This window comes from Emys orbicularis, chromosome 2, assembly GCF_028017835.1.
Source record: "Emys orbicularis isolate rEmyOrb1 chromosome 2, rEmyOrb1.hap1, whole genome shotgun sequence".
Classification (NCBI taxonomy): Eukaryota; Metazoa; Chordata; order Testudines; family Emydidae; genus Emys; species Emys orbicularis.
In genome coordinates this window covers 181,464,381-181,483,381 of record NC_088684.1, presented here as the reverse complement: position 1 = coordinate 181,483,381, position 19,001 = coordinate 181,464,381, and the positions used below count along the sequence as shown (strand labels likewise).

The window sequence follows — 19,001 nt, the reverse complement described above, 5'->3', positions numbered from 1 at the left end:
CTTGAGTTAACAAGTCTGAGATCGCTCTGACAATCGTTACTGGCAGTAAGAAGGAAGTGACTGGGCTCAGGGGTGGCTCTGCCCTCTTATACCAGCACAGAGTGGTGTGCAGCAGTAGGGGCACTCGAGCCATCCTGACAGGTACCATTGAGGGGAAAACATCTCCAACATCTGTGCATGAGGCATGCACACATCTACAGTGGTATAGACATGTGCAATCACTCAAACACGAACAAGACCTTGACATAAGGATTGAGCCTTCCAATTATAATTGAAAGGTACTGTTAATCTTGTATTCCTAACTAGTTCCTAGCAAGACTATAAGGAAAACAGACTTATTCTTATGTTTAAATGAGTTTATACTGTAAAAAATAAAAATCAACATAGATTCAAGTTACTTACTGGCATCCTCTCGCTAACACCACCTATCTTAAAGTTCATTGTAGATCTCACAGTCTGGGCACCGTAATACTTGTCATTTGGGACCTTTAGTTCACCAAAGGTATCATATTCTATTCTAAAAGAGTCTTGACTGGCCTGAGGAGGGAAAAAAAAATACAGGTAAGCAAATTTCTTTAGAAAGAAAATAAATGCCTCATACCCAGTAAAACGAAACAAGATAAGTCCACAACTGGTGGGGGGGGGAGAGGGGGGGGATGCTACAGACACACACAGCTGGCCATGAAATAAATTTTAACATTGCATCCCAGGGTTTTCCATGTTTTAACATTTTTCTTGTTTTGAAGCACTCTTTACTGCACTAGAGAAGAGTCACAAGTGTTAATATGGTTAATACATAATTCAGTACTGGATCATGGTCAGCCAGTAGTAAGTGGTTTGAGAGAGACAAGTCTTCTCCTGCCTGTTGTATGGAATAATTCATCCTTATGAAGCATTCAGTTTCTTTCAGCCAAGAACACATCTGCTTCTAGTCAACAAATTACCAATTCACTTAAAGCATAATCACCTATCCTGCTGGCTTCAATTTAAAAAGTTGAAAGTACAAAATTCAGATCTCTGTGTATGTGACGTGTTTAGAGAAAACTCAGTCTAAAAATTAACACTGCTCTGAGACAAGAGGGTCCATTTTTATTGAAGCCCTAGGATACCAGGCATGTTATTATTGTTAACAATAGTAGTCGTACAGTAAGAGGAAAATGTCCATAATAAAGTTTTCATACAACATTCAACGCATATTATATACTCCTGTTACAATATTTTATATAGCCAGGAGCAAATACATTTTAGTTGACCTATTTGTATATTGAAGAGTTAAAGCTTTTTTGTTGTTGTTTTTTAAACGTTCAATTTTGGTGAGATGACCAAAACCATATGGGATTCCACCAGGTAAAGCAGGGCACAATTGGCCCTCCTTTCGCTCAGCTAGGAACAGCAGGAATTTTCTCTGAAGGAAGCACCATCCATCCTCTTCAATCAATAATGCTTGCCTTCTTATCTGGCCGTAGGGGAGAAAAAGGAATCCTTTATTGAGGACAATGTAAAAGAAGACTCATGCTTCTTACTCTAACTATAATCTAGTTCCTCATAGTTTTCTTACTCTAGTTGCCTAGATCATTCACGTACACTCGATCTATCATCTGCTGAACATTTTCTATATTTAGTCTTACTACAGCCAACGCTTCACTTGGACAGTGACTAAACTTACCCTTTGTATTGATACACATGCCAGGCACTGATATTCAAATCAGCTCTGAAGTATCTGTAACTGGTATTTGGTTCCATAAATACCCAGGTGTGCTATTTGGGCACCTAATTGAAGCAGCCAAATTTGAAACTTGATGGACATGAATATAGATCTAATACTGAAATCACCACTATACCAACAGCTAGTCACCAGAAACAGATATACTCAAGGATGTAAATTAATTTTAACTAAATGACCTTTTAGATAAATAAAAAAACTAAGTTCCACTGGGGCAGAACCTATTTCTCAAAACTTGCAAAGTTCCAGTGTCAACAATGGGGAAAATTAAAATAATTAACAGCTAGGACTGACCACAGCCAACAGGCCACTACCTATGAACCATCACTAATATCAGAATGCATGTTTCACAAATAAAAATATGTTTTTATGAAATCATAACTGAAGGATCAATTTCTTTGACTTAAGGGTGATCCAGTGTTTAACTCTATCATTTCTGACAGACAGCCTTCAACAATTCAAAGACTATTTTTTTCCTGTGTTCCAACATATAAGTATCACCATAACCAATCAGACTATTGGTCCATCAAATCAGTACTCTTTATCCAGCAGATGATTCAGACAGGCAAAAAGCCCCATTTTGCACACTCAGTTATGCAAATCTGTAAGAGGTGGGGTAAAGAATTTCTTCCTGAGTTAATCTGGATTAACCTAATGTTTGTATAACTACAAATGGTAGCACCTAAAGCAATGCAAATGTTTTTAAGAAGTCCACTATGTGACTGCATCTTGTCACAGTGAATTTCACAGGCTACATACACATTGTGTATACAACATATATACAGACACACACACACATATATATATATATTATATATTTATTTTCAGTTTATCCTTCTGCATGCTACTACTTAGAACTGAAGGTCCTGATCCCACTCCCCACTATAGCTCTTCCTACAGTTCTCCTGTGGCATAATGGAGCCAAACAGCCTTCTTTGTAAGGATATGACAAATCATGTCTGGGGTGATTTGTATCAGGATGAATAAAAATAAATTAAATTAAAAACAAACAGAAATGCTATTTATTTAAATAAATTAAATACATTATTAAAAATAAACCTATTTGAAACTAAATTTGAAATTATGATTAACATATATTAAGGTTTAAACTTATTTAATTTAAATGATTTTAATATAGTAACAATACTCAAGCAGTACATTTGCTGTGACATATTAAAGAAAAATCAAACCAACAAACTGGTGGAAGTCACTGGCTAAGCATGTCAAACCAGAGTTTCCTGAAATGCTAAACCAGCTTTTGACAGCAAATAGCCTCCTTTGCAGGTAAAGACAGAATACTTTCTTCGGGTACGTCTATACCCAGCCGCTAGTTCGGCGGCTGGCAATCGAACTTCTGGGTTCGACTTATCGCGTCTTGTCTGGACGCGATAAGTCGAACCCGGAAGTGCTCGCCGTCGACTGCGGTACTCCTGCTCGGCGAGAGGAGTACCGCGGAGTCGACGGGGGAGCCTGCCTGCCGCGTTTGGACCGAGGTAAGATCGAACTAAGGTACTTCGAACTTCAGCTACGTTATTCGATTTGGGGGGTTAGTGTAGACCAAGCCTTCATTTCAGTTTATTCAGCTACTTTAGTTCAATTACTAGTTCACTCAAAATTGAGAAACTGATGGGGAGTTGAAAAAGCACAAAAGCTGCTTTCCTCTTCTAATCTATGAATAAAAATGAGATGTGAAAGGGTCCTGAAGGACACGATGAACCAAAAAAAAAAAAATCAATTGACTACAGTTAATATTTCCTATGTTTAATAAATCAATTAATTTTAAATGTAAGACATGTTTTGATAAGAAAAAGTGTTTAAATATGCAGCGCATTTAAGATAGTTTTAGTTAACTACCAAAACATTTTTTGAATACTGTTTGGTATTCTTAATTGATTTCCAATTTCCATCCAAATGCAGCTTTACACAAATCACAAGAAAAAAAATCTAGAAAATAAGAAATGAATATTCACCATTTTCTAAGATAATACAATTATAAAAATTAAGAATCTGGATACATGTGTGAAGCTATATAATTGCTTATCTAAAAGTGTCTAATTCCTTTAATAGAAATAACTAAAAAGTGCAAACATAAAACAAGATTAACATCCATTATTTAAATCAAGATTTTCTGCTTGCTGATTTAAGCCTTGTCTGATCTACAAAATTAAGTCAACTTAAGTTAGGTCACTGTACAGCCACCACAGTAATTACTGCAGTGGTTCATGTCCACACTACGCCGACTTAACTGTGTGGGGCATTGTGAGGCACTGACACCTGGAGCACCTCCCCACCCCACGCAGGGCTCACAGCCAATACGTGATATAAGAAACACAATGTCTACACAGACACTGCATCGCCCTAACTACATCAATCTAAGTGCTACACCTCTCACGGAGGTGGAGTTATTAGGTCGGTGTAGGGGGTGACTTACCTCAGTGGGAGCAACGTTGAGTGTAGACACTTAGGGCTTGTCTACACTGACAAGTTTTTTCGATCCAACTAATGTCGCCAAGGGGAAAAAAAAAAATCGACAAAAACAGTTGCCAAAGCGTGTCTACATTTGCTCCCTCGATCGACAGATCATGTCCACATTTGGGGCACCTTTGTCAACAGTGAGTGCAATGGACTGTGGGTATGTATCCCACAGTGCCTGGCGACAACATCCATCGCTAGGTGTTGTGGGAACGTGGAAACGGAGCACGGCGCATCCTGGGATGTGCAAAATGTACCGTCATGCACCGCTTTGTGTCCCACCCCTCCAAAGGTCTCTGGCTTCCTTTCGTGCCATTTTCCCAACTATCATTCTTTTGTAGTGCATGCCAACATCTGCAGCGAGACAGGATGGATCCCGCACTTTTCTCTTATGCGCTGTTAGCTGTCATGAGGACATCGTGCATGGCAGCACAGTTACTCTCAGAGTTACTCACAAAGTTAGCAGAGGATGAATCGCAGACACCCGAGTGTGATATGGACAGCAGCAACTTATCAGTGCTTTGTGCTTTCACAGAGCAGCTGCATACGGTGGACCGTCGCTTTTGGACTAGGGGAACAAACACTGATTGGTGGGATCGCATTGTCATGCAGGTGTGGGATGACGACCAGCGGGTACAGAACTTCAGGATGCGTAAAGCAACCTTCATGGAGCTATGTGCTGATCTGGCCCCCGACCTGTGGCGCAAGGACACCAGATTGAGAGCTGCCCTTCTGGTAGAAAAGTGTGTTGCAATCGCTGTGTGGAAGCTGGCGAATTCAGACGGTTACCGGTCAGTCACAAATCAATTTGGAGTAGGAAAGTCCACTGTTGGGGCTGTATTACTCCAAGTGTGCAGAGCAATAAATCGCATCCTGCTGCGGAGGACCGTGACTCTGGGAAATGTGCATGAAATAGTGAATGGCTTTGCAGAGGTAGATTTCCCTAACTGTGGCGGGGCAATTGATGGCAGTGGCACACACATTCCAATTTTAGCGCCAGAGCACCTTGCCTCTGAATATGTCAATAGGAAGGGATACTTCTCCATGGTGTTGCAGGCACTTGTGGATCAACGGGGGCGTTTCACGGACATCAATGCAGGCTGGTCTGGAAAGGTGCATGAAACACGCATCTTCAGGACAGTGGCCTGTACAGAAAGCTGCAGGCGGGGACTTTCTTTCCAGATGAGAAGATCACAGTGAGGGATGTGGAAATGCCCATAGTAATCCTGGGAGACCCATTTTACCCCTTACAGCCCTGGCTCATGAAACCTTACATAGGGCACCTGGACAACAGCAAGGAGCGTTTTAACATCAGGCTGAGCAGGTGCCACATGGTAGTCGAATGTGCCTTTGGCCATTTGAAAGCTTGCTGGAGATGTTTAAATGGCAGGCTAGACCTTACCGAGGATAATATTCCCGTGGTCATAGCCGCGTCCTGCACTTTGCATAATCTGTGTGAATCTAAGGGTGAAATGTTTGCTCGGGTGTGGAGCACTGAGGCAGAGCGCTTGGCCGCACAGTTTGAACAGCCAAATGCTAGGGCTGTCAGAGGAGCCCAGAGGGCTGCTATTAACATCAGAGCGGCTTTGAGGAACCACTTTGACAATGAGGGGCAGTAACACATGTCTGCTTTGGAGTTACTTCCCTGTTGCATCCATGTACAATTTTGGGGCTCAAGATACGTGCAACACAATGCTTTAGGAACCTGTTCCCGAGAGTGAATTGATTGCTATACGCTTTTGTAGAACACAGAATAAAAATGCTGTACCATTAAATACCTTAGCCTTCATTTATTGTTAAAAAGGATAAAACGTCACAACTGTGTGTAGCTCCAGCTATCATTGTGCAAGCTGTGAGAGGGGGTGGAGTGATGGGGAAATTCAGGAGTGCTGTGAAGTGAAAAGGAATGTGTGGGCATAGAGGGGTGGGGTTGGCAAAGAACAGTGCATCTGCTGCAGTAGCACTTGAACTCGGATCTGCTCAGTCTGCAGAGACTTGAGCATCTCTGTCTGATCTTCCATAACTTTTATCATCCGCTCTGTCGCTTGCCTAGCAAAAGTGGCACTCTCTTTTCTGTCGTGCCTTTTGGCTTCCCAGAAATCTTTTCGTTCCCTGGTCTGTCTCTCATCGCGCTGTATAACCTTGCGGAACATGTCTTCTTTGCTGCGCCTAGGGTTTTTTCTTATCTGCCGCAGCCAGTCCGCAGGGGTGCGTGGTGTGTTCTTCAAGGTCTGTGCTGAACAGAAGAGGGATTGTTACATTCCAGCAAACAATTGAAAGGGTATTTTCCTAATATAAATCACTTTCTCTCTGATGAGACTCTAGGCAGGCACATAGCTCTGCGAGCACCCCAATCATGGTGAGTTTTGGGAGTGGGGGGAAGGCGGTTGTGCATACGGACAAAAAGATCACGGCTTTCAGGGCACCTTTGCAGGGGACGCATTCTAAAATTATCCCACAATTTTTCATAGGCGGCCAACCTGCTGGCTGACATCTCTCTGTTGAGGGGGACCAGGGAAACCAGGGCTCAGCTACTGAATACTTGCGGCTTTCACCCCAGTCTATATGCAGCTCAGCTATGTGCCGCTTTGGTCCTAGCTCCAGTGATTGCTAAATGGCATGGTACAGTTTCCTACAATGGGGGAACCAACGAGGCTGCAATCCCTTGGAATCTGCGGCAGAGGATTAACAAGTACCTCTTGGAAACTTTCCAGAGCCTCTCTCTGGAGGATTCCCTGGAGGTCTCCATGTCCATCGATACCCTGCTTGGCCATGCAGATTAGCTACACAGGGAAATGTTAAGCCCACAGAAAACACTACCTGCAACTTACCCGGCGTCTCATCTGCTTCCTGCTCCCCGTTGAGCACTTCTGGAGTGGAGAAAAGTTCCTGGCTGCCTGCCCCACTGGGTGACCCTGCTGGGAGCACCACATCCTCTTCTAGCTTGACTTCTTCATTCACAATTTCAGCCTCCAGGTTACTCCCCCTTTCAGCTGCATGCGAAGTATCCACGGGGCAATCGGCGATGGAGGTGGAGTCACCACCGAGGATATCGTTCAGCTCCTTATAGAAGCGGCAAGTCTTAGGTGCACCACCGGAGCGGTGGTGTGCCTCCCACGCCTTATGGTACGCCTGTTTCAGCTCCTTTATCTTCGCTCTGCACTGATGCATGTCCCGATCATAGCCCTTTTTGCACGAGCCCCGAGAAATTTGCCCATATGTGTCCTGATTCCTATGGGTCACTCACAGCTGCAACTGAACAGACTCCTTTCCCCATATACTGATCAGATCCAACAACTCAGCGGCGGTCCAAGCAGCAGCGCGTTTGATGCAATAGCCAGCCATGCTCACCTGGGAAACTCCTCTGGGAAGCCAGCAAACAGGAAATGAGATTTAAAAATCCCAGGGCTTGCATGGGGGAGGGGCAAATTGGCTGCAGGGCAGCAGAGTTCAAACCGCTGACCAGAGCGGCAGCATGGGAATTGTAGGATACTTTCTGAAGGCCAATAAAATTGAAGAAGGAAAAAAAAAAAAACACAACCTGTGGTGTCTACACTGGCTGTTTGTCGACAATAAAGGGAGGGGAAAAGACAAAAGTCTCTCGCAGGGGTGGAAGTTTTTTGTTGCCAAATCTAGGTGGGTTCCCTCCCCCCCCGAAAAAAGGGACCTCGCAGTGTGTATGCTATCGTTTTGTCGCCAAAAGGCAGTTTTTGGCAACAAAACTTGCCAGTGTAAACAAGCCCTTACAGAGTTAGATCGACGTAAGCTGCTTGTACGTAACTCTGTAGTGTAGACCAAGCCTTGATCATGATTAAAATCAGTCCTACTCCAGCTTTTCTATGTCAAGGAGAAGCCAAGGTGGTTATGCAAGTCTGCTAGTTTCTGGTTTAAACCTGCTGTGTTATGCCTCCTGCAAGGCACAGCTGAGAATTGACATTCTCTACCCTATAAAATAAAGCCCAGCTTGTCAAAAGTCCTACTCACGTGTCCTCTGGCCAAAAACACAGTTCAGAGCTTAAGTAATCTAAGCAAATATAACTGTACTTTTACCTCTTAGCTAGTGACTAACGGTTTTGATGTTAAAACTCACTGCACCATAATGCAATGGAGAACTCAAAAGGGCAGGACAATTGCAATAATGCCCACGATGAAAAATTCTATTCTAGTTTCAACAAGCAGCAGTTTTTAGAAAGATTTCTTTCACCTCATTTAATTTATGCTGCATTTGTGCAGCAAAGCACAATAAAAAGACAACAACTATTTGTACTCTTCAACTGCTCTTCTGACACAGAAAAGGTTTCAAAGTTTTAGTTTTATTTGTTGCTTACATTATAACTATCACGTCGTAACTTTCAAAAGTCTGGAAACCAGAAATGTATATTCTGTAGCACTCAACTGAGGAGAGAAGGAATGCTGCCTTTCCAGCCTCAGTTTAAAATATATCACTTTAAATGATGTGCAGTTTAGCTCTATGGTAGCAAAACAGCAGAAAGTCATGGCAGGGTCTATGTACATTGGTGTATTTGGCTACATGTCTCCAGACACTAGGAAAAGTGCACATCTTGAAGTGGCTTGTATCTGCTCATTGATTTTAACCCCTCCCCGCACCCAAAAACACACTTTACAAAATGCAGTTTGTTTGCAATGTATCCTTCCACTGTAAGAAGTAGCTCCCCATAATGAAAAAATAGGGAACCGTTATATACACCTTTTCTCTACTGTCCTAAATTACAGGTGACATTTTGGAGAATTAAGAATATTTAAATTTCATTACTTCCATTCATGCCCCTGAAGCCTTTGCCATACTCTCTTTTGTCAATGAAGTTAGCAAAGGTGATTTGTGAGAAGTTATCCATCTTTGGATACAATTTGTTTGAAAGCTTAAGGGCATTTTCTGCTCCTTCAGTTTTACTTCACATCTTTATGATTTTGCAGTGTAAGCAAGCAATCAAGAACTGGATGATGATTACTACCTTCAGGTGACTAAACAAAGTGCTCCTTGTGAAAACCCTTCAGTTATGATTGAAAAAGTGTGTTCTTTCAGAACACCTTTACTACAAGAAATGTTTGGGTAAAAAACAAACCAAAACATAAAGCTTTCCATTCAAACTCAAAAGGCTGTTTGAACTCATCCTCCACTTTTACTTTTTGAGGAACACTTCCTGATTAGTTATCAGAAAATTCAATGACATCCAAACCATTAGATTTTACTGTATTCTCATTAACATAGTTTCACCCTCTACCAAAAAAGGACAGGTTTCAGAGTAGCAGCCGCGTTAGTCTGTATCCGCAAAAAGAACAGGAGTACTTGTGGCACCTTAGAGACTAACAAATTTATTTGAGCATAAGCTTTCGTGGGTTTTCACGGTACTTCCATTCCTCAGGCAGCTAGGCAGCAAAAAACGAGAAAAAGTAGCGTTGGGAAAGGCAGAAGTTAATATTGATTACAGAATTAACTGGTTTTGCAACTCAAACCTGTATGCATTTTTTTTTGTTTTGTTACTTCAAACCAGAGGTTATGACAAACAGTTTATTTTAACTACATTGGTCTTTTTTTGCCCTCACCCAAGAAACAACACAGGAATAGGGATAAACTTAAGTTTTAATGTGAGGGATGAGGTCCCAGGCGTACCCAGTTGTGAGCTGGAGCACAAATGTGACAACAGAAAGGTCCACTCAGAATGCAACTTTGGACAATTGGTGTCTCCCACTCATTTTTTAATAAGAGTTTAAATACTATCAATCAACTATATCATGAATGACAGTACAAGCTTGTTTTACAGCACAAGTCATGTGTTTGTCTGGCACAGCTCAGAGAATGCATGTTGCTTATTAGATCTTAGTTACGCAAAAAATGTGCTAGGAAAATATGGAGGGATACACAAACAAAATTATCAGAGTGATGATAGGCCAGTGGTTTATAAGTTACATGTCTGTTTGTTTTAAGTTAAATATTGAATTCCAATTCCCCCACATTTCAAAATAGTGTAATTTGGTTTGTTCATTAATTTGGAAGTTTGTCCCTTTGTACTCCATTAAACTGTAAAAATACAGAATCAACATTTTAAAAAGTCTGTTTTAGGAACAATGTCCTATCCTAACTCCCCACTTTTTCCTGGAAGCTTTTGACAATTTGATGAAGATCTGGAAAGTGACGTTACAGGAGACTGAAACCTGAGGTGCAGTTTTCCTCTCCCTATCTGAAAGGGAGAAAATTTTAATTGTCAGATTTACAATCTCCTATTTGCACAGCTTGTGTGTTTTTAGACTGCAACATGACCCTCATTTACTGTAACTGACTATAGACTGTCAGCTTGGGGTGAGCATTGCTGTGCAGTTCAAAGGGTTTTCAGTGGCGGAGGGTGCCCCATCCCCAGGAAGAGCCTTTAAACACGTTAGCGCATTTTCCATCCATGCCTATCTTCACAGCTACGAGCTTCTCCTAGCGATGTCCCGGGGAAGGATGAAAGGGCCGGAGATAGCGACAGCGGTGCAAGACCCAGGCGCGCACCAGCCCACCCAGCCAAGCTATTTCGGGTCCCGCGTCCTGCTCGGCGGTGACGGGACGCGGGAGAGGTTCGGGCCGCCCATCACCGCGGGGGTCCAGGCGCTTGAGGGCGAGGCTCCGCCAGCTGCAGCCAAGCTCTCCCAAGCCAGGTGTGTCGGACCCGCCGGGACTCGAGCTCGGTGGGGGGTTAACAGTCCCAGGGTCAAATTCGGGTCCCACAGACCCGCCCCGCGCGGTAGCCCAATGCTGAGTGGGGGGAGGCTGCACGACCGCGGCCCCACTGCCCCGGGGCCCCCGCTCGCCAGGCCGCAGCGTGTCCCCTCATCTCGACCCCCGCACAGCCCCTGGGGGGAGGGGCGGCTGGCGGTAGCAATTAGAGGTCACCGCCCCTCCCCCCTGTGCCCGATGCGAGACCCGGACACGTCCTCACCATCCCGGCGGCGCGCGGCGGCAGCGTCTGCTGCTGAGGCTGGCACAGGAGAGCGGCGCGCGGCGGCGGCTGGAGCGCGAGGAGCCCCCGCGTGATGCCCAGGCGGTGCAGGGGCCGGAGTGAGCAGTACATGGTGAGCGGGAGCACAGACGCCGCGACACAGGGGCCGGGAAGGGGGCGGGGCACAGCTACTTTCTGACAGCAAGTGCCATGGGGAAAGGAAGGCCCGCCTCTAGGCAGACCAATCAACAGCCGGGAGCGGGCACTAGGAGGCGGGCTCAACCACGCGGAAGCCAATTGCCAAGCTGCGAAAAGCGCAGCAAGGGGTGGGGCCGGTTCCTATCCCCCTCCCCTCTCTCCGCGGCAGCTCTTGGAGGCTGCTACGCATGGCTGAAGGAAGCTGAGCATGCGCATTAGCAACTCAGCTGCTGCCTTTCATGGGGCAAGGGGTGCGTACTGCGCGGGGAAATAGCGACGGCGCAAGTGAAGAGGGCGCGGGAGCGGAGCGGGCAGGGGGTGAGGGGCCGAGTGGGTGGCGATACCCCTGGGTGACAAGGCCCAGGGGAACAGCGCCTCGGCGCAGGCCGCCCCTGAGCAGCGCCGGGGCCTGTTGAAGCGGGTCGCGGTGAGGTGACGCTCGCGGCTCTTACATCGGTCACCAGGGCTCAGCATGAGGCGGGCTCCGCTTGGGGCCTCGGGCCGGTCGTAGCTGCGGCCGCCGCCGCTTCCGTTCCTCGAGCGAGCGGGAAGAAGGGGCAGCCTGGGGCCGCTGATGCCGGAAAACAGCCTTTGCCTTGGGACCCCCCGCCCGGGAGAGTTGCTCTGAGCGGGCGGCAGGTAGGAGCTGCCCGGCCCGACTGGTGTGCATGTCAGCACGGAGCGAACCGCTGCACCGGGAACTGAGATCCGGGCCCCACCGGACACCCGTGTCGGAGCCAGGACCGGCGCGGCTAGATCGCAACGTCCCGCTTTCTCTTCAGTCAAGACGCCGAGCCCCACGGTCGACAAGCGCCACTGAGGATTAATTTTAAGGTGCTTAGAGAATAAATGATAAATCCCTTCTTGATCCTTTGAACACCTCCACCATCTCCTGCCTCACCCTGGTAACGCACCTGGGCAGCGCTTGGAAGAAGCTACCTTTCTTCTCAGTCGTGCCTTGTCCTATACATCGCCCTGTACTACTGGCAATATCTATGGCCTTGCGTTATTGGCATTTGTTTTTACCCAGCCTGTACTTGCCCCTTCCTTTAAACATTAACCAAATTTCATGACCACTCATTAAATCTTGATCCTGTCAGTACACAGACCCGGTGACAGAACGTTGTCCGTGTACCAGAAATATTTGTTCATCGTGTGCACGTGTAACCCAAGATAGTTCATTTCATGAGCTGCCATGAGAAGTGAAGCACACTTAAATAGGCACCATCTCAGACTCCATAATGGAACCAGTGAGGGCTAGACAACTGGCACAACTATTTTAAGTAGAAAAGAAAAACTAGCTGTCTCATATTTAAGATTGGGCTTTGAGTAAAGGAGTTAACCTTCTGTAGTGTATGCTTTTCATTTTATATTGTTAACATTAAGCATGGTATATGTTTTGTAACAATGTTAAGCTATAAAGAACCCTGTTCTATAAATCTGATCCTTTGTTTATTTCCTGGTAGGGAGGAAGAAAAAAAGTCCTTTTCTAATGAATTCACTAATTTATCCATCCTCATAGATATATGCCCCATAGGAATATTCTGTAAATCTAATTTTTCCAGTGGTTTTGACTTGACTAAGAATATGTTCCGTTTATTCAGTCTACCTTTGAGTGGAGGATATTTGCTCAAAGGAAACACTTTGCCTTGTAGTAAAATAATTAGGTTTCTTCAAATAAATAAATAAATAAATAAATAAAGCCCTACTGTGCACTAATACAACATAACAGATGCTTTAAATCTTAGGTTTAGAAATTCAAAGTTGCAGTTCCCACAGCAACTAACATAAATAGGTAATGTGCAACAGGGCAAAGTTACTGTCCTGGAAGCTTAACTTTAAATTGCACCCCTAATCATGAAATGCAAGTCTCAAGCAGCATATTACAGTAGCCCCTTATTCAAAATAAATGCATTAAGTTTATTTCAATGTGCAGAGCTCCAGAGGTTTAAAAAAAAAAAAAAAAGTAAAAAGAAGAAAAGCTGTAACAAGTAGGCAGGGCTGTTTTAGATTATTTTATTTTGGCATTAGTTCTGTATGTTCACTTCAAATGTTTTGACAAAGGGATGAAAGAATCAGTGTACGGCTTTGTGCACGTTGGTTTAATGGTGATATGCTAGCCACCGAACAGAGCATCAGTGAAAAAATCTCTAAACAGCATTCTTCAACCATCATTAACATAACAGTAGCTTTCTGAATAAGAGAATACTTAATATGTTCATGTACACCAGCAAGCTCTGGCAGACATATACATAATTACATAAACTGATTTACATAGCTAACCATCATTAGTAGGAACGAATAGCAGGTGGAACTGTTGCACAGTCTTCTTCATTTAAAGTTTTGTCAATTACAGGTCTGTATCTCAAAGTAACCTAAAAATATAAAAAAGTGTCTTAATTAAGGCAAAGCAAACCACTGCATCAAACCCAGAAGATAGCATGAAAAATATTCACAATTCCTGCTAAATCCCAATAATGAAAAATAATTGGAACTGGTCTAATATCATTAAAAAAATAGAATTGGTCAAAAATTGCCAGTATTGTGGAAAATTTAGAAATCAAATTTACACAGTTCCTCAAAAAACTTTGTCAAACAAAACTTTAGTTTTTCCATTTCTTGTACTACATCAAAACTAGAAAATTGACTAAAAAGGAAAAAAAAAAACTCGCAAAAAAAAGTTTAGTGAAAAAGCAATTTTTTAAAATCAAAAGTGTTTCAAATAAAATAAAACATAAAACTCTGACCAGCTCTAATAAGCAAGATTTCGTTCTAGTTCCCTTCTTGCCTCTTGAGCCAGCAGGGTCTTGGAGCATTTGGAGGCACAGTCTGTCTTTGAGGGAAGAGGAGCAGTAGCTACGCTGGAGGGAAGGGATGGGATACAGAGGGACCAAGACAAATTGGAGGATTGGGCCAAAAGAAATCTGATGAGGTTCAACAAGGACAAGTGCAGAGTCCTGCACTTAGGACTGAAGAATCCCATGCACTGCTACAGACTAGGGACCGAATGGCTAGGCAGCAGTTCTGCAGAAAAGGATCTAGGGGTTACAGTGGACGAGAAGCTGGATGAGAGTCAACAGTGTGCCCTTGTTGCCAAGAAGGCTAACAGCATTTTGGGCTGTATAAGTAGGAGCATTGCCAGTAGATCGAGGGATGTGATCATTACCCTCTATTTGGCATTGGTGAGGCCTCATCTGGAGTGCTGTGTTCAGTTTTGGGCCCCACATTACAAGGAGGATGTGGAAGAATTGGAAAGAGTCCAGCGGAGGGCAACAAAAATGATTAGGGGGCTGGAGCACATGACTTATGAGGAGAGGCTGAGGGAACTGGGATTATTTAGTCTGCAGAAGAGAAGAATGAGGGGGGATTTGATAGCTGCTTTCAACTACCTGAAAGGGGGTTCCAAAGAGGATGGATCTAGACTGTTCTCAGTGGTATCAGATGACAGAACAAGGAGTAATGGTCTCAAGTTGCAGTGGGGGAGGTTTAGGTTGGATTTTAGGAAAAACTTTTTCACTAGAAGGGTGGTGAAGCACTGGAATGGGTTTCCTAGGGAGGTGGTGGAATCTCCTTCCTTAGAGGTTTAAGGTCAGGCTTGACAAAGCCCTGGTTGGGATAATTTACTTGGGGATTGGTCCTGCTTTGAGCAGGGGGTTGGACTAGATGACCTCCTGAGGTCCCTTCCAACCCTGATATTCTATGATTCTAAGAGTGCCTCATGCCGCTCAACAATAACCCTTCGGGCCAACTAAGGAGGTTAATTACCTGGAGCGGGAGGTGATCCTCAGTACTTCACATTGGAGGGATACTGTAGATCATCTCAGTAGGGAGTTTGTAAGACCACAGATTTTTAATACATTTCTTTTTGAATCCATAAATGATTTATGCTAAGCATCAAAACATGTATTATCAGTGCGTAATGGTAAGAACTTTGAACTAGCCTGTTCTAAGCTGAAAAACTATTCCAATTCCTACTCCAAGTGTAAAGTCAATTGCTAAACAGCAATTCAGTGATAGTCCCCAGGAATGGCTCTTGTATCATCTCGTACATTTAGTTCTTCATATACTCAAGAAGTAGTGTTGTAATTTAGAAAAACTGAATGTGGTACTTTATGAAGAAACTTCAACTTATTTCCACTGCAATCATGCAATTTCCACCCCACTGACAGCGACAGAATGGGACAAAAAACCCTCCAAGCCCAGAGCCAACATACCTTCCCAGTCTTGACATCCACAAAAGAAAGGGTGTGTTTTCTCCAATGCTCTTCAAATGGTCTTTTCTGTTGCCCTTGGATTGGCTTGGAAAAATCATATTCATCTACTCTTACCTAAGCAGTAAAAAGAAAAGTATTATGCTGTAGACCAGGAATTGCATTTTGCAAATGCATTTAATAACATCCTTCAAGATTAGGTCTCTTCTGATTATAATGCCATTATACCAAATGTAGGCTAATATTAAGCTGTTTTACTAAATTTTATGTCAATTCCTGCTTTTATTTAAAAATCATTGCAGAGCTTCAGCGAGTTAAGTAGGATGTAACTGAGTTTGTGGAAATTCTAGAGCATGATGTCTGCATATAATGCTTAACTCTTTTCAATCCTTTTTATGTATCCAGTGACCATATCATTACTGTTCCTATCTTCTTTATCAGTATTTCAAACAGTAAGATTCAATAGGACTGACTAGGAGTTGTGCTTTCATCACATCAATACCCAGCTGATTCTGGTTACTGAGGTACTGATCAAGGGGTGTGAAAGAGTCATTTGGATTTACTCACAATTCAGACCACAAATCAGTTTCACAAGCTTTAAGCCAACATTAGGAACACTTAAAAAAAAATCTCTTAAATAAGCATCTAATTTATGTGAGTTTTAGGAATAAACAATGCAGACTGAAAAAAAAATATCACACCCCCCCCCCCAACTCAAGTACAATTGATTAAGACCAAGAGATGTGTTTGTTGACAAAAGTTGGTCCCATGTATGAAAAACATATTTATGAAGCTAAATGTTATAAAGTACATAAGCACCTTGTAGTCTTCTCTGGCATGAGCACCACGAGATTCTTTCCGAGCCTCAGCACCATAAATAGTTTGCATAGCACACAGCATCAAATTTTGCAGTTCCAAGGTCTCCACTAAGTCAGTATTCCACACAATACCTAACAAGATATTACACTACTTTGAAAAATATTCTAGCACCAATTGTAAGAACTTCAGCTCACTTTTTCTCTCTTTTTGTTGGTACTTAGGAAACAGAGCACTGTAGTCACAGTGCAAGCTTCCCTATGAAATTATCAATGCATCTCAGTCATAGCCTGCAAAGCTCTCTTCCAGTCTTGCATCTTTCATAAGCTGACAATCCTGCTTAACTGCGCAAAAGTATATAGTGGTTTTGAGATATGTGCCTGAGATTACTAGAGACAATTGTGAGACCAATCTCAATTACCTCTCTGTCAAAAAGACATATTATTCAAGATTGAGTGTGCCAAAAACAAGGTGGAATCTTGCATGCTATATGTCAAAACACAATTCTGTCCTCACACTCAAGCAGTTTGTTTTAGATCACAAGATTTGGCTACAAATTTAATTAAGGTCACTTTTTAAAAAAAAAAAAACCTTGGGGGTAGCTGGGCAAAAGAGCTTTTCCAGCAGAATTTTATTGGTATCCTCTATCCATACAGGATGGATACAGTCTACCTCTTTAGGACACTGTACAGTCCAATTGCCGGGATCACAGATGTACTGGCATCATGCCACTCATCCCTAGGCTCTAAGTTCTACATCAGGCTTTTCCTCTTCTTGGTGTTTGGCAAGCACTACAGCCTGTAAGAGGGCCACTTCAAAATGTTCAGTTTAAGGCACATCTCTAAAAGCAGCTACAGAAAGAGACAGATTGCAGAAAGGGAAAAAAATTTTTTACAGATGATTAAGTTGTCATTTTGTTTAATAAACTCTTATCCTATTTTTTTTTTTTTAAGAAAAAGGTTTAAATCCTCCTTAGAGAGTTCAGAAAAACTGGATTTGTGTGTGCAATGTCTGTTTTTCAAATAAATATATACCTGACCATTGTTATTGATAACAGGTTGATATTACACTTGCACAAAAAAAACCAGTTTTCACGATTTATTTATAATAATTGAGAAGACTCCAATAGCCCTCTGTGTATTTGAGGTGAAAAATGGTACACAAGTTCCCTGGGAGGTAATAATATTTTCTATAGTCAAATTTGAAAAGTGTTAGCTAGCCTACACAAAGTAGAAAACAAAAAACTCACATTCATGAACGCCTAACTATTTCTAATCTACACACACATACTTTAAAATGTTTCCATGCGAATTCACAATATAGTCAAGACAACCAAATAATGCTATACCTACCTCCTCTTTGTAGCTGAAAATACCTTTCAACGTAGAACACACACACACACAGTCTCAACACTTGGAAAATATGTACACCCACAGGTAACAAAATGAAAATACATAAACCACTGTAGAAGTATTTTCTAACGATATCTCATTACCTCTATCAAATGTCTTCAGGTCATCCAAATCACGATAAATGTGGCTGAGTTTCTCACAGCCTTCCTGTAGTACTGAGCCTGTTCGGAACACTGCGGCATGACTTTGCATTGTCTGAAACACATCAAAATAAAGAAATAGTATACTTCCAAAAACTGCAAGAAGTTTCAAGAAAGGCATTAGAATTTCTCTTGTAACCTCACCAGTTTCTGCAGAATTTTAAGCTCTCTTTTAACATTTCTAGTGATTATGGTTGCAAACATATTCTGTATGTGAAGTAATGCCATGCTGCCATCCTGAACAGGAAGTCTGAAATACTTCTAAGGGCCAAATATCCCCACTCCTCATACACTTCTGCAGGCACAGCAGACCCTAAAGCAGAGGTCCCCTTAGGAGGGCACAGAGGAATGTTTGAGGGGGGCACGGCAGGGCCTGGGCCAGCCTCCAGAGGGGGCAAGGAGGGAGTGCCACCAAGCCCTGCTCCACTCCGAGCTCTGCTCTGGCCCTGTCCCCAGCAGCAGCTCCGGCTCCACCCCGGCCCTGCCCCCGCCCCCCACCTCAGCCCCCTTACCCATGTCCGCATCTCTCTCACCCACCCACCCCTCCTGGGAGCCATGCCTCTGCTCCCAGCAGGGGGAGGAGGAGGGCACAACTCTGAAAAGTTTTGGGACCACTGCCCTAAAATCCGTGAAAGCTACCAGGATTCTACAATGCAGTGGGGCAGACTATAAAGGGGTCGCAACAGGAAGGGCAGGACAGAGTGACAGAAAAATCCAGTTATTCTGGGATTTTGGATGGGGTTTGGGAACAGTACCACCTTTTTATTCACCGAACTGGATCCCTGAACAGCATACTGATACCAGGTGCAAAGGTCACCAGTTTTGCTACCGCCCCTCACTGGGTTCACGCAAGGCTTGATATATTTGGAATCTCCAATTATTATTTTGTGATATACAGAATTTTAAAGTGGTCCGACTAAATCAATGAAAGCTTTTGAATCACTGTGAGCTCAACTTTCTTACAAAAAGAAGACTCATTTCTGGTGGAAGTCAATTCTGTTCTGAGTGAGATTCAGGTGCACTTTAAAATGCGGCAAGTTAATGTTATGACTGCATCCTAAATTACTTCCAAAAGGGCTTCCAATCATTTT

General features: G+C 43.3%; 2 protein-coding genes across 3 annotated transcripts in view; both read right to left on the bottom strand.

Moving 5' to 3' along the window:
* The window catches only part of FH (fumarate hydratase), a 43,896-nt gene extending 32,610 nt beyond the window's left edge, over nucleotides 1-11,286 (bottom strand). For both annotated transcript variants that reach the window (XM_065398037.1, XM_065398038.1), the window contains exons 1-2: nucleotides 11,134-11,286; nucleotides 403-537 (exon numbers count right to left, since the gene is read on the bottom strand). In XM_065398037.1, coding sequence (XP_065254109.1) covers nucleotides 403-537; nucleotides 11,134-11,265 — 267 coding nt within the window. In that variant the 5' untranslated portion in view covers nucleotides 11,266-11,286. The remainder of the gene's footprint in view (nucleotides 1-402; nucleotides 538-11,133) is intronic.
* A 2,129-nt stretch (nucleotides 11,287-13,415) lies between these two features.
* The window catches only part of SDHA (succinate dehydrogenase complex flavoprotein subunit A), a 29,731-nt gene continuing 24,145 nt past the window's right edge, over nucleotides 13,416-19,001 (bottom strand). The window contains exons 12-15 of the mRNA XM_065398108.1: nucleotides 17,854-17,965; nucleotides 16,362-16,492; nucleotides 15,546-15,659; nucleotides 13,416-13,706 (exon numbers count right to left, since the gene is read on the bottom strand). Of these exons, the coding sequence (XP_065254180.1) occupies nucleotides 13,620-13,706; nucleotides 15,546-15,659; nucleotides 16,362-16,492; nucleotides 17,854-17,965 (444 nt within the window). The 3' untranslated portion in view covers nucleotides 13,416-13,619. The remainder of the gene's footprint in view (nucleotides 13,707-15,545; nucleotides 15,660-16,361; nucleotides 16,493-17,853; nucleotides 17,966-19,001) is intronic.